At 42.6% G+C, this 16,092-nt stretch overlaps 1 protein-coding gene across 2 annotated transcripts in view; it reads right to left on the bottom strand.

Moving 5' to 3' along the window:
* MGAT4A (alpha-1,3-mannosyl-glycoprotein 4-beta-N-acetylglucosaminyltransferase A) overlaps nt 1–12,924 on the bottom strand; it is a 108,169-nt gene extending 95,245 nt beyond the window's left edge. Inside the window, exons 1-3 of one of the 2 annotated variants that reach the window (XM_027128889.1) lie at nt 12,843–12,924; nt 8,334–8,662; nt 7,590–7,616 (exon numbers count right to left, since the gene is read on the bottom strand). In XM_027128889.1, coding sequence (XP_026984690.1) covers nt 7,590–7,616; nt 8,334–8,427 — 121 coding nt within the window. In that variant the 5' untranslated portion in view covers nt 8,428–8,662; nt 12,843–12,924. The remainder of the gene's footprint in view (nt 1–7,589; nt 7,617–8,333; nt 8,663–12,842) is intronic. The other variant, XM_027128890.1, reaches the window with a different exon arrangement.
* Between the last annotated feature and the right edge of the window lie 3,168 nt (nt 12,925–16,092).

Below are 16,092 nucleotides of genomic sequence, written 5' to 3'. Positions count from 1 at the left end.
TCTGCATCAGAGCAATAAACCTAAACTCTGAAAGTTTAAGATTCTGTGTAATTATATCTGGGGAAAAGAAAAGGTTATATCCACCTTAAACTATGGCAACATGTTGCTAGAAAGACACTTTAACGGTTGTTACTCTGTGACAAAACAAAATCCCACCATCACCACTCTCGTCAACACACATTTCTTCCAGAAATATCAGCAGCCAATAACACAGACACTTCAATTTAAAGGGAATTTTGCAACAGATTATTTGCATGACCTAAGTATCCTTTAACTAATGGCAGGGTGAACTGACTTGTTAATCTAAGAAGAATCAAATTGAACTGGATTTTTTTCCTCTAAATTTCTTAAAAATGGAAACCTCAGGGGCTTCCCTGGTGGCGCAGTGGTTGAGAGTCCGCCTGCCGATGCAGGGGACATGGGTTCGTGCCCCGGTCTGGGAAGATCCCACACGCTGCGGAGCGGCTGGGCCCGTGAGCCATGGCCGCTGAGCCTGCGCGTCCGGAGCCTGTGCTCCGCAACGGGAGAGGCCACAGCAGAGAGAGGCCCGCGTACCGCAAAAAAAAAAAAAAAAAGGAAACCTCATACTTAAAAAAATTGCAAAATAAATGAATAGGGCTAGAACATGATTAAATACTATCAAAGAAAATACTGTTTTAGAAAAAGTATATGAAGAAGCCACATTCGGTGACCAACAAAATGGGACTTCCAGAAGCCCCTCTATGGAAACCCTGTTTTCTACTGCAGTGGGCCTACTGCAGTGGGCAGTCTGCTTCAGATAGTCCAAGCCAGGGCATCAGACACACCTGGGCATCAGACACACCTGGGCTTAGACCTTGCACTCTATCGTTCTCCAGTCAGGTAACAGAGTGGGATGAAGTAATTTACTAATTGCCTTAGTGTCTTCAAACAGGGATTTAATACTCATCTATTTCCCTAGAGCTGTTGTGAGGACTGAATGAGACCACCAAATGGTATTCTTTACCATCCCCAAATACCAACCCTATGCTTATCTTCTTTGAAACTACAGGCGTATTTCTCCTGAAACAGCAGCAGTATACAGTAATAACAGAGGTCTAACCAGTCTTATTATCTCTCTGAAAAATTGTCTGTAAACTAATAGAACCTTACCACTGACTGAAAGTGAAATGGGGAAAAATAGGAACAGATAAAAGATTCGAAGGAATGCTGCAGAGTTACAGAAGAGACAACTTGAGCTAAATTCAAATGAGGAGAGGCAACAAAAAAAAACCTTTACAACACAAATCTTGAAGGTCAGGTTTTTAAACTTAACCTCCACTGACTTAATGAAAGAACAACATGGTACCAGGGAAAACTCTATCATGGCTGCAAGGCACCAGACATCCAGTTTAGGAACATTACATTTCCTGGAACATTTATCTCCTTTTTCCATAACTCACACACAGGATTTGTGAAGAAATTTTTTTAAAAAAATTTTTTTTAGTACTTTGAAATAGCAATCAAGGTGCCAACAGAAGTTTCTCTACACTGAAGCCTGCCAGTACTAACAAAGAGGTAAATTCAAGCAACATCTGGCCATTTGCCACCATGTGAAGAAAGAGAGAAACCTGTAGGCAAACTTTTCCTATCCCACTTCACATTCTCCTTTAAGTAACAAGTCCCAGGCTGCCCAGTCGCCCTACAAAACTGCCATCATATTGGAATGCCTCTTTAGAGAGCTGGAGCTCATCAACACAGGACAAAGTCTTAGTGATCAATAAAACCTCATAAAGAAAGGAAAGTAGGGTACAGCACCATGATGGGTTAAATTGGAAAAACCAACCAATGACCATTTCCTAAGAACAACAGCAACGCTTGTCCATCATGGAGTCTCACAGGCACCAAAATTTTGGTCTATAATATAATTCCTACCGAAAGGAACTAGGACTCTTAAGGCATAACTAATTCCACATCTTCTGATGGGGGGGAAAAAAATCAGGACATGTCTGCAAGCATGGTAATAGAATTAAGAAAGCAAGGATGCTTCCAAAGATGTCAGGGAGAGTTCTAAAGAGATAAAGACAATAGCCTTTTTAAAAGGACCTCCTGTAGACAAGTTGTGACAATGTGGACACTGGAAGAAAAAAAATTATATTAAGTGGATATAAATGTATTTTGGAAATACTACTAAAAAGAGGAAAATATTCGGAGAAAGGTTGGAATGCAAAAAAAAGAGGTAAAGTATATGGGTACTTTTTTGTTAATTTCAGTAAGTAGAAGACTGTCAATATAATTGAGTGTTTGTTTCCTCTAGTAAGCATGTCTCCTTATAAAGTATAGATATCTGTGTATACCAAGAAATGGGGGGGTAGTTCTGTGTAAGCCCAAGAGTTTTCGAACAAAGTAAGAAGTATTACAAGAATGGGGGGGGGGGCGATGATCAGAACAATGGTCTCACAAAGAAACTGAGTAAGAAAAGAATGATCTGTCCTAAAATGATCACAGTCCTAGACTAGATCCCACATTTCAGAGGAAGAAAACTCTAGGTGGTCTTCTAATGAGAAGATGCTAATAAAGTATGCTTAAGTTAATATCTCTACCAGGAGACTGTATGTATGTATACACTGAGATTGAGCAAATAATTACTATATTGGGATACTAACAGCCATGTTTTTTACGGAGACAGGGAAATGTCTAGACTAGACTAGAATGAACACTATAGCACTGGATTAAAATCAGAGGGACCAGTATGAACTCATGGTGGTTTTTCTTTTTAATATATACAGATGGATATAGAACTAGATAACAGATGTGTGTATAAACACACACACTTCCTTGCACTGTCCACTGAGAGGGACAAGAAGTGCTGATACCACACAGAAATTAGTCCATTAAGACTCCATTCTTGGGCTTCCCTGGTGGCGCAGTGGTTGAGAATCTGCCTAATGCAGGGGACACGGGTTCGAGCCCTGGTCTGGGAGGATCCCACATGCCACGGAGCAACTAGGCCCGTGAGCCACAACTGCTGAGCCTGCGCGTCTGGAGCCTGTGCTCTGCAACAAGAGAGGCCACGATAGTGAGAGGCCCGCGCACCGCGATGAAGAGTGGCCCCCGCTTGCCGCAACTAGAGAAAGCCCTCGCACAGAAATGAAGACACAACACAGCCATAAACAAATAAATAAATAAATTTTAAAAAAGAATAACAACCCAAGCCAAGCTGTAGGATTTACTAAAAAAAAAAAAAAAAAAAAGACTCCATTCTTCAAGGAGCTAAAGGCTCCTGTTACCTGTGAAGCTATCTGGTCCTGTTCTTTGGGAGTTTTTTTAAATTACTGATTTAATTTCATTACTGGTAATCAGTCTGCTCAGATTTTCTATTTCTTCCTGATTCAGTCTTGGAACACTGTATGTTTCTAGGAATTTATCCATTATTTCTAGGTTGTCCAATTTGCTGACGTACAAATTTTCATAGTAATCTCTTATATTTTGTATTTCTGCGGTATCAGTTGTAACTTCTCTTTCATTTTTCATTTCATTTATTTGGGCCCTCTCTTATTCTTGATGAGTCTGGCTAAAGGTTTAACAATTTTGTTTATCTTTTCAAAGGACCAGTTCTTAGTTTCACTGATCTTTTCCATTGCTTTTTTCATCTCTACTTCATTTATTTCCACTCTTATTATTTCCTTACTTGTACTAACTTTGGGCTTTGTTCCCCTTTTTCTAGTTCCTTTACGTGTAAGGTTAGATTGTTTGAGATTTCTATCATTTCTCAAGGTAAGCCTGTACTGCTATATACTTCCCTCTTAGAAGTGCCTTGGCTGTGTCCCATAAATCTTGGAATGCTGTGTTTCTATCTTCATTTGTCTCAAAGTATACTTTTATTCCCTCTTTTATTTCTTCAATGACCCATTACATATTTACAGCATGTTGTTTAGACTCCACATATTTGTTATTTTTCCAGTTTTTATTTCTTGTAGTTGATTTCTAGTCTCATATGCAGTGGTCAGAAAAGATGCTTAATATGATTTCAATCTTCCTAAATTTACTGAGACGTTTTTTGTGGCCTAGCATGGGATCTGTCCTGCAGAATATTACAAGCACACTTGAACGGAATGTGTGTTCTGCTCTTTTGGGGTTGAAAGTCCTATATATATTTATTCAGTCCATCTGGTCTAATGTGCCATTTAATGTCAGTGTTTCCTTATTGATTCTCTGTCTGGATGATCTATCCATTGATGTAAGGGGAGTGTTAAAGTTCCCTACTATTGTATTACTGTCAATTTCTCCCTTTATGTCTGTTAACATTTGCTTTATGTATTTAGGTGCTCCTATGTTGGGTACATACATGTTTACAAGTGTTATACCTTCTTGTTGGATTGATCCCCTTATCATTATGTGATGTCCTTCTTTGCTCTAGTTACAGTCTTTGTTTTAAAGTTTAATTTAAGTATGCTTAAATAAAAAGCTGTCCCAGCTTTCTTCCTATTTCCATTTACATGGAATACCTTTTTCCATCCCCTCACTTTCAGTCTATGTGTGTCTTTAGATCTAAAGTGAGTCTCTTAATAGGCAGTGTATATATGAGTCTTGCCTTTGTATCTATTCAGCCACCCTACGTCTTTTGGATGAAATGTGTAGTCCATTTACATTTAAAGAAATTACTGACAGGTATGTACTTACTGCCATTTTGTTAATTTTTTTCTCTGGTTATTTTTATTGGTCTTCTCTGTTCCTCTCTTCTTCTCTTGCTCTCTTCCCTTCTGATTTGACTACTTTCTTCAATATTATGTTTGTATTCCTTCCTCTTTATTTTTAGTGTCTATTACCAGGTTTTGGCTTGTAGTTACCATGAGGTTCTTCTATAACAACATATGTATACGGCTATCTATTTTAAGTTGATGGTCATTTAAGTTTGAGCACATTCTAAAAGCACTACATTTTTGTGCCACCCCCCCTCATTTTATGTTTTTGATGCCATCTTTAACATATTTTTATTTTGTGTATCCCTTAATTATTGTGTGTGTATATGTGTATTTATTAATTTTTATTTATAGTTATATGATTTTACTAGTTTTGTCTTTTAACCTTCATACTAGGTATATAGGTGGTTGATCCAACTACGCTTACTGTATTTTTGCCTTAGAATATACAAAGAACTCTTACAACTTAATAGTTAAAAAATTCTTTTTAAATAGGCAAAGAACCTAAATAGACATTTTTTCCAAAGAAGATATACAAATGGCTAATAAGTACATAAAAAGATGCTAAACATTATTAGAAATACAAATAAAAAGCACAATGATATACTACTTCACTACTACCAGGATGAGTGGAATCAAAAAGCCAGATAATATGTGTCATCAAGAATGCAAAGAAATGGTAACCTTCATACCCTGCTGGAAGAAACACTAATGGTCCAGCTACTTTGGAAAACGGTCTGGCAGCTCCTCAGATGATTAGATACAGAGTTACCACATGACCTGGCAATTCCACTCCTCGGTAAATAACCAAGAGAAAAGAAAACACATGTCCACACAGAAACGTACATGAGCGTTAGATGTCCCTAAGGACAGGCATCTAAGATTTCTTGCTTGGTGTTGCCCAGTTTCTGGATTGTGCCTGACCAAACTAGGAAGTCCATTAGGAGAACCCTCCCCCCACTCCCCCCCCCACACACAAGTAAGACATGTAATTACCCTTGTCCCACTCTCACACCTGCTTACAACTTTCCCAACCTGTGCTTTCCACACAGTTGGAATTCTGCCTAATTTTTATGTGAGAATCCTGTATACCAAACCTGTACCCTGGACTGAACTCCAGCTTTCCTGGTTGGGTTCCTGACATCCTCCTCAACGTACACCAATCCCATGGACCAGCTCAGGTATTCTTCCAAGTAGTAAATGAAGACCTATAACAAATATGATAGGAACTGCACTGGGATTACCAGCTAAACCCTGGGACAGTCCTGGAATCACAATGAGCATCTCGTAACTCCAAAGCACGAAGGCTCTACACCCTTGCAGAAAGTTCATGGATGCACAGCAGCCTCCTCCACCTGACATGCCTACTGTCCCCTGTTCTGCCTGGTCTCTGCTCTTCTGGGCAGTAGACCAATAGCTAAGAGCATAATCTCTGAACCAGCTTTACTGAGTTTAAACTTCACTCTTCCCCTTAATGTATGATCTTGACAAGTTCTTCTGCCACTCTGCCTTGGTTTCCTCATGTATAGAAAGGGGGTAATAATACCTCCCGAGGTCATTTTGAGGATTAAATGAGACAATATATAACACATAATATGCTTATGACAGCACAACCACAGCACTCTGTTACTGCTTCTATCTTAGCCTATCTGATGGTGTCACATTTTTTTTACTTGCATCTTCCCCTACTGGTCCTTGAGCTTCCCAAAGGTGTGAAGTATCTTCTTCCTTTTCGTATTCACAGCATATAACACAGTGCTAGGCACAGGACAGGTACATGAAAGGGACCAATGAATGAGTGAAAAATAAAAATTATGAGTCCAGAAACATCGGTGATTACAGAAACCATGCTTTCAATATAAAAAGCAGAGCACGTGGTTTATGAGTATATAAGAATTAAACATCTGAAATGAGGCTGGCTCTGGAAAATCCAGGCTGACTGCCAGAATGATCTAGAAAGAATCCGAATGCTCAGCGGTCAGAGTGGTTACATGAACGCTGGCATTAAAGCACAGGGGGTTTTACAGAAGCACGACGGGAGACCTCTGCTGATACCTGAAAGAGTCCGGACAAAACACTAAGCAGAAAAAACAGAACAGAAAAGTATGCACAGAAGGATTACAGACTGTTCGAAGAGTGATAATCAAAGAGAAGAGGCTTTTTGTGTGTATCTCTAATACTACATGGTGAAAGGATCGTTATATGTTTTGAAATTAATTTTGATTCTAAAGACCACTTAACACACAAAAAAATAATGCTTATAATAGCTTTACATATGGAACAAGATAAAAGGAATGGAGATTCCAAAAGTTTTAATCCTTTAAATAAGACACAGTAAAAAGGGTCAAGTTTCTGTTACTATAACTCTCTGAATAGATAAGTTTCCTGATCAGAAAAAAATCCATATACTCTTCTTAGGGTCAATTCTCTTATTTCCTAAGTAGACTTTTAAGGCCAGTCATCTGTTCTGTTCACGTCAGGGACAAGCAATAGTTTGATTAACTACTCAAAGTTCTCCTTAAGTAAGTCTTCTCCTTTTGGTACGATTAAAAAATGAAATCTAAAATATATATATTTGTCTGCAAAGAAGAAAGGTCTTCAGCAAGTATTTCATTCATTTTCCCCAAACAGTTTCTTCCGAAATTAGAGTCCAACTCAGAGAAAAAGAGAAAAACAATACCAATACTATACTTGCTCAAAGCACAGAACACGTTTTCCCACTTATATCAACTTATTTCATATATACACATATACTCACACAGATATATACATATCAATACACACACCAGAGAAAAGTTAAGTCGTGAACACATCTTTTCAGTTACTTTCATACAAGTCAATAAAATAATGCCAGCAACACCACCTTCCAATAACTAGGTGACAACTACTAGTCTACCTTGACTCTCACAAACCACATACAATACTCACCTCCATTCTTCTTGCCATCAATATTCCCTAGATTAACATAAGGAAAGGAGACAGGTAAAAAGGAGGGGTAGGAATTTCCTGTAAATATTTCCTCTTCAAAAAAAGCAAAGAAATGCATTAGCCCTGAATATACTTCCAATCACTAAACAGACAACCTTCCTTAGAAACACAGTTTGACAGTCTGAACAAAATTAATCTTTAAACTTTTAAAATTTTCACATCAGAATTTCTCCTCACTTACTTCAAAAATACTCTTGCCTGAAGAGCAATCTGTCAACACATGCTGGTTAAATCATTAACTACACAGCACCAAATCAGTCCTATGATCAGCATGTAAATTTCATGAAGACTCCGATTGTCCTTTGAAGCGTTTTATACAACATCTGGTACAAGGAAGCTTATTAAACATTTATGACGTTTAATAATAAAAAATAAAATGCCCAAACAGAAGTCTTTGTTACTCGACTTGGCTGCCATTTATAATATAAACCACTGATGAGCATGTCTCTCCAAGTGCAATTACAAGAAATCAAAACCAAAACAAACCCCATTCAAATGAGAAAGTCTGTCTCCTCCGTCCAAGAATACTGCCTCATTTTTGTGTCAGAAAGAAACTGGCAGGCCGCCAGCAGATAGCATGCAACATGCAGCTTGTAGGGGCATTCAACTCAAGCATCTACGCACCGTTGACAAAGCGAAACACCTACTACATGCCATGCACATTTTTGGAGACGTTTTCCTTACCTTTCCCATTTTGCCACGTAGTATACCAAGATAAAGTAAGGAACGACGTGATAAATGCTAAAACAGTGGCCACAGTTCCATTTCGGAGCCTCATCTCATTTCACCATCACACTGGTTCATATGTTTAGGATGATAACCAAGACTGTTTTCTTTTTATCCTGAAGTCAGGTGAAGCCAGGACTCCTGGCTCTGGGCCAACCAAAACAATCAATAGGAGAAGTTCATTTCAGATGCTGTGCGGAAGCAGCCTGGCAGCCACGCCACCCACAATTACTATTCAGGACTGTCTGCACGGTCTTCATAGGTGGATGCTGCAGGCTTCTTTCTTCCTATTCGGGGGGAAGAGAGAAAGAAAAACTTGCTCAGTGATGCAAACTATTAGTTTCTTCATTTATCAGTCACTGTTATAAACAGATTTTTGGCTGGGCTAAACTGTATCTGTAAAGATTACTCCCATATCCAAATGACATTTAATACACTAGAATGATATGGTTCTTCTCCAGGGAAAAAAGCTTCCAAGTGTACTCCCTCCTCATTGGTTTTGTTTTGCCTGTGGAAACAGAGTTATGGTTACTTATGTAAAGGGGGCAGTGGTGGGGCTCATTAAATAGTAAGCCACAGATTCCAAGCTGAGAACTCTAATGATCACACAATGGTTCCTGAGTAACAGCATCTTCACTCTCTGCGATCCTCCTGTTGCACAATAATAGTTAATGTTTTAAATTTTTTAAAGAAAACTGACAGACTACAACCTACAAGGGTCAGAAGCCCTAGGTCCTAGATCCAGCTCCATCACTGCTTGCGGGACTTCAGGCATGTCACTTATCTTGGCTTTCTGGTTCATCCATAACATGAGAAAACTACCTGTCCTGGACCCTCCTGTTCTCATAAATAATAAAAAGTTACAGTTATGATTGCTATTGATCATCATTGTAAAATAAATGTCATTTTTCCAACGATTAACCTACTCCCCGGGTGTAAACTGGGACTATTTCAGCATTTAGAAAATGCGGCAATCCAACCAGAATACCATAGGACCCAGGACTAATCACTTAGCATTGCTTTAACTCAGGAAACCTGGAGATCATCTCCCATCTAGCAAAGCTGAAAATAATCTGGAGATCACCTCCCACCTAGCAAAGTTCAGAAAACAGAATGAAATCATGTCCTGAGAAGTACTTAAGCATAGTCACCTAGCACCTAATAGGTTCTCAATAAATGTTAACTGTATTAAAAAATAAAACCAAATCAAAAACCTGCAGCCAGTCACTGGTTCAGGCGGCTCTGTGCACAGCCGGTCTCATTCCCTCAGGGCATATCAGGCACGACAAGATGTGCATTGATTCCTGCTGGCCACAGGGGGACCATGAGATGCACTTGGCAATCCACTAAGTGACACTCCAGTGGGGTGAGTTAATGCACCTCCAAAAAGGCCTGGGAAGCCCAAGGGACAATTCCCTATGGCGAAGAGGGCAGCTGATTAAAGCGGCCATTTGTAGGCAATTCAGAAACTACCATCTCAGCTGGTTTGTAAAAGTGATGTTGCTAGAAACCTCCACTAGTGAAAAAAGATTTCACTAGGGCACAGGATTAACAGTAAGAACGATAGACACTACAACTCACTGAAGGTTTTCTATGTGTCCCTCACACGTTCTAAATCTTCAGTCTTCAACTCCCGTGAGGCAGGCATTGCCTATCTTACACACAAAAAAAATGAACCCAGAGACAGAACCCTAATTTGCATGACTCCAAAGTCCAAGTCCTCATCTCCCACCCTTTGCCTCTCAAACTAGGCCACCTGCACCGGGGCCCCTAGAAGCGCCAGGGATATTCCAAGTCTCAGGTTACACCAGAGAATCATCCCGGGGTGTTACCTTTACCCAACAGATTAAGTGTGAATTTAAAAAAATAATTATACTCTACAACCAGTATGGATCTATTATAGAATAAACTGCAAAATCCACAGGAAATTTCAAAGTTTCAACTTAAAACTTGAAACAAATTTCTTACTTCCTGTACCCTGGGCTAGGCCCTCCCCCCCCCCACACTCACACCCAGGCAGCCTGTTAATCCTCCTTGGCCAGCAGCTCTGTGGTATAATATTCTAGAAGCACTGAACTCCCCTCTCCTTACTCTCCGCCAACAAAGAACTCCAAAGATATTCTCACGTTCAAGTTATGATAATTTTCTAAAACCAAAGTATTCACCTTCTAACATATCCATGTCAACAGTCTTCATGGTGAAATTCTAGAATTTCAACTCATTTCCATAAAGTGCCTAATATATTGTCTTATATCAATAAGCACTCGATAATGAATTCTGATTATAAAAAGAGAAGGGATAACTCAGTGAATTATGTAACTTGGAATTTTAGTCCTGTTGCGGCATCATATAAAAATTCACGTAACTTTCTGTTGCTATATCCTTAGCCCTACCTTACTTCAAGAAGGATTCTGTCCTTTGGTAAAAGAACTAAAAGTATACAGGTTATTACGGTAGACATTCAGTCAATAATCACGGGGAAGCAGAGAAGCAGAGAATCAGAAAATAAAGGATATTTTGAAACATAGTTTTATTAAATACAAATAAATCCCATAAAATTCAGTATAAACGGGTAGAGAGACAAGTAAAAGTGAATGACCGCTATAATCCAAGTAGACTATAGATACAGTATTGGTAACGGGAAAAACATAAGGAATATTAAATATTGGATCCAGGAAGTAATTAAGCTCTGGTTTGAAGAAAATACTTATAATGAACTCTGCCAACAAATAAGACCTGAAATTCTGCAAGAGAAATACAAGAGCATTTTACTCAGGAAGAATGCCATCATCCATTTTTAATTAGGGTTTCCACACTAATGAAGTTTAACTGCACAGAACAAGAGTAAAACCAATGACCCCCATGCTCTCAAAACAGGAGAGGTGAGGCTGGACAGCCAAGAGCCCTTTGGATTGACTGACTACCTAAAGCAAGAGAAGAAGTAACACATATTTTTCATCACTGTCCACATCTGTAAAAATTTCAATCTAACACCTTGTCACTCTCTGTGACTATCACTTAACACATCTGAATTCTTAACAACAAAAAAGGCAGTGGCTTAAGTTACTGGTCATCTTCTGCATCCTGACAAAGCTGTATGGAACTTTCAACTCCAGATCTCACACTGAAAAATCTGTTTTATTAACAGTCCTTTAAGGGCTGCAGTCCTTTATGTTATTATTAGATACATAACCTTTGTTGGATTTTAAAGTGTTCTCTGAAATAGTCAATATGTTCTATGGCCGAAAACACTTAACATATGGCTTAATTACCATCCCACAGGCAGGACAGAGATGCCTGAAGGAAAGGCACCATCATGAAATCCGTGATGTAAGCCCTACAACTTTATACACCGCAATCATGTTAAAATTCATTGGTTTTACGTTTATAAAAGGATTTCTATTTTTCGTCAATACAGCTTACATAATTTCATCGTCCTGTGCGTTTTCAGATTTACACGTGTGGGCTAAAGAAACCTTTGTTAGGATAACCTGTTAATGGAACTTTTTTTAAAAAAACATTCAGAAAAAGAAACATAAACCACTAAACGCATATTATTCACTTCTAAATTTAGGTTCTAAATTCGAACGAACGACGTTGTCATTCTATTTTATCAGAAGTCGTCCGACAGCAAAAGCACAACAGCAAAATATATGGAAAGCACTGAAAACATGCACTGCGCCTGCTTATATTTCGCAATTCGGATTGTAAGCAATGAACGGGCTCCAGAGAAACACACGCTGCGAGAAATAAAAAGCGGGCGCGCGAGTGGTCTGACTGCCAGCTCATAAAACACGCCTCCCCGCTGTCACCGGGTACACTCAGTGGAATCACCTGGCCCCAACCCGAGGGTCCCACTTGCAGCTTCCTCGTTAAGGCGGAACTGAGGCCTGGGGATGGGGGTGCGCTTGAACAGAGGACCAGCGGGTCTTGACTTTGTAGGAAAATTCGCCAGGACTGTGTACGCTTCGCCGACCCGGCAGCAGCCCCAGACCCTGCGCCCGGGCCGCCTCGCCCCCGCCGCACCTGCCCCGCGGCCCCGGGACGCCGCCGACTCCGGGACAGGCGTGCGCCCTGGGGCAGCAGGTCCTGCGGGCAACTCTCTCTCCCCTCTGCATCCCCAAACCCCCACTTTCCTCCACTTTGCCCCAAAGGCGACAAGCCCCGCCGCGCCTAGGAGCGCCGAGAACGCACCAGGCGCCCGGCCGGTCACCCCGAGAGCGCTCAGCACCCCGGGGCTGCGGCGGCGGCGGAGCGGGGCTGACGGCGAACCCAGGGCGGCCCGGCCCGCTCCCCGCCCCGAGGCCCGGTCCGCCCGCGCCCCGAGCCGGCCCCGCAGCAGCCGGAGGCGCAAGAGCTCCAGGCCGGGCCGCGGCGCAGGCTGCTCCGTTACCAGCAGGTGGATCTCCCGCGACCCGGGGCCGCCCCTCAATCCCGCGCCCTCCGCGCAGCCGCCCTGCACACCACCTCGAAGCTGCCCGCGCGCCGCCGCCGCCGCCGCCGCCTCGAGCCCCTCAACCGCCGCCGGCGCTTCCAGTCCTGCCGCGGCCGCCGCGGAGGCTGCTGTGGCCGCCGCCGCTGCTGCCGGGCGCCCCGCCTCCCCGCGCGGCTCCGCCCCGCTGCTGGAGCGCTGCGGCCCCCGCGCCCGGCCCCGCCCGCGACCCCGCCAGCCATTGGCCACCGGTGCTGCGCGCCGTCCACCGGGCGCCCCCGCGCGGCCGAGCCTCCCGCCAGAGGCCCGCCCGGCTGTCATTTAGGGGCGCCGTCTCGCAGCCTGTATCATTCTCGTGAGATCTCCCCCGCTTCATTTACCGTCCCCGCGGGGTCTGGAGCGGCGTCCGGGTCTCCGGTCCCGGCCTCTGAGCGCTCGGTGTCGCCCGGCCGCCACATCTGGCTTTAATCCTCCCGGGCGTGTGCGCGGAGGCCGCTCAGGCTGCCAACAAAAGGCCCCGGGGAGCCCCCAGCCTCCGCCTGGGGCGCGACCCGACCACCCGGGATGCCCCGGCCCCAGCCCCTACCCCCAGCTGGGGTCCCGTCCCCGCCATCCTGCCAGGGAGGCATTCCCAGTGACAGGTCCCGGGGCGGCTCCCGACCTAATCCAGCAAGAGCTTCTGAGGCCCCGCGCGTCCAGGCACCTCACCGATGTCTCTGGCTCTCGCGACATCCCCAGCGATAGGCATCGTTATCCCCAGTTTACCGACGAGGAGACCAGAACTTAGGGAGAAGGACTTGCTTAAGCGACTGGGAAGAAGATAATATAAATTAGGATTTAAATGCAGATCGTTTGAGTGCTAAAGCCTCTGATTTTTTCCACTACACCACGCTGTCCTGCCCCTTTCTCCTGAGCCACATGTCCTAATCTATCACCATTTCATAAAGTTGGAGGTTAACTTCGGAAGCAAATAGATAATCATCTATAGAAAGCCCAAGTGGTCTGCCCCAGTTTTTCTTAGTATCTTGTATGTACCGTGACTTGGGTTAGTAACTGGCCTGAGGGCCAGATTTCCTGTAATCTATGACAAAGACATTTCCTATTAGCAAACTGGCAACAATTTCATGACCAGATGTAAGTAATAAAGGCTGAAACCACTCTCGGATAAAACCTTTGATACATTGTTTGATACACCTTGCCTGAAATATCTCTTGGGAATGGAAAGCCCTAGGCCTTGCTCTACAATGCTCAATGACAGGCAAGCAATTTCCTTGCAGATGAAGAAAGCACTACCATTTGACAAAGCCCCATCCACAAGACTGGACAAAAAACCAAATAGCCCAGGTAGCTCCTATCTGCATTCTACAGAGGAAGAAATTGGAGGCCCTGAAAGGTTAATAGTACAAACAGTAGTACCATACAAACTGATACAAATAGTAATGTAGGCACTAGTAAATGATGGAAGCACAATTCAAACCCAGGTCAGTTTGACTCCAGAGCCCCTCCACCATTCCTGTACCTCTCTGCTTACACCTTCAGCAACTGACAAAATGTTAAGTGGATGAATATTAAAAAGATGTGTTTCTCTCCACTTTCTCCATTTTTTCTCTCTCAGTGAGGGAAGGAAATGAAAGCATTCACAAACATTCTATAAGCAGAGGCATATGTCAGAGAGAAAGGAAAGCTGCAAAGGACAAGCTTCAACTACAGACTCAATGGGCTTATTCAGGATAGATGGCAGAATTCCCCCTGGAAGAGGGTTAGTGGCGAACCCACAGCAGAAGACAAAAAGCAGGAAAGACAGAACTGCCTTCCTTAGGGGGCCTTTTTGATCGTTTGTTGCTACTCCATCTGGCAGCAGAAGGACAGGTTTTGGAAGAAATCTGGTGATACAGTTAAACTTGTCACAAACCAATCACGTTTTAGCTCTGGAAAGCCTGGATTTCAGTTTGTTGTCCTAAGAAGTCAGAATGGCATGCGATATATGCCAAGGTATGGGTTAGAACGGATTGATCATTCACCCTCACTTTGCAGAGCACACGATCCTGGATTTGCTGACTATGTCTGTGGAATTTGTTTGATAAACAATTAAAGGGGTTCCTAACCCCACTGAGTCTAGTCTAGTTCTTTTTCCCTTTTTTATCTTTTCCGCGATGATTCTCTAGCTCCGTTATTCTGCATCTTCTCTTTTTGCCTTATCCTGGCCTTTAAGTTCACACAGTCAGTGGAAACTTGGGAGGGACTTAGGCTAGAAGTTCTGCCTGTAACTTCACCACTCTATGTTCCGTCTCCAACAAAACTGTGATGTGGTGGCTGTTCTTTCCACAGATGTTTCTGGAGTGCCTAAGATGGGCAGAGGCAGCTGGTGCCTACCCAGGGGTGCTCACCGACTAGTGGGAGAGGTGGGTAAGGAAGTAGACCACAGACAGCACCATAAACTCAAGCTACCAGGACAGAAGATAGGATGGACCCTCAATCAGATTCTCAGGGTGGAGAGGCTTCCTGGAAGTGACATCTGACCTAAAAACAGAGTACACACAGGAAGCTAATCTTTTCCTTTTATCACTCTGATGGGGAGTAGTTGTTGGTGGGGACCACTGCCTGCAGCAATCAACTTCTAAGAAATCAAACACATGATATTTAGTTCTTTTCTGTTCCTGTCCCCTCCATGCACCAACCATCAAACTTGCATCATTTATGAGTGTTGTTAAATGTCGTGATTCTGGTTTCTTGGCTACTGGCTCAAATGGGATCTTTTTTTCTATTGTAAAGGCTTCAAGAGGAATCACATCACATCACATTCCTGTTTTTTTTTTTTTACCCTCCCATTTTACTTGATAAATGGTGTGTTCTATCCCTTTAGTCTAGAAGTTAGAGGGGAACTTGGACCAGGGTGGGCAGTAAGAGCGTATTAACTCTTTGTTAACCACAGAGTGTTTCAGACACAGGTACACAGTATTTCTGTTGTATAATCAGACAGGGCACATGAGGTCCAAGAAATTAATGGGAGAATTCAAATAGAACCAACCACCACATTTAATATTGAGCTCTAGGTAGACATTAAGGTTTATACCGATGAAGGATAGCAGAGAGCTAAATTATTTTAATTTTTCATTTTTACACTCTCTCTCCACACCTTCACCCATCTCTTTGTGAAAGAACCCCTGAAAGATGCCTTTCTTATTCGTTCACATTCACACTGTCGGGGTAGGTGTACCTATCAGGTTATTCAGACAAAAGCCAGGCTGTGTGGCTACATGATTACGGAATTATAAGCCCTTACCA

This window comes from Aethalodelphis obliquidens, unplaced genomic scaffold (assembly GCF_003676395.1).
Source record: "Aethalodelphis obliquidens isolate GAN/ISIS:26980383/991018 unplaced genomic scaffold, ASM367639v1 scaffold35, whole genome shotgun sequence".
Classification (NCBI taxonomy): Eukaryota; Metazoa; Chordata; class Mammalia; order Artiodactyla; family Delphinidae; genus Aethalodelphis; species Aethalodelphis obliquidens.
The sequence above is the reverse complement of the archived record's forward strand: the minus strand, read 5'-3'. Positions and strand labels throughout refer to the sequence as shown.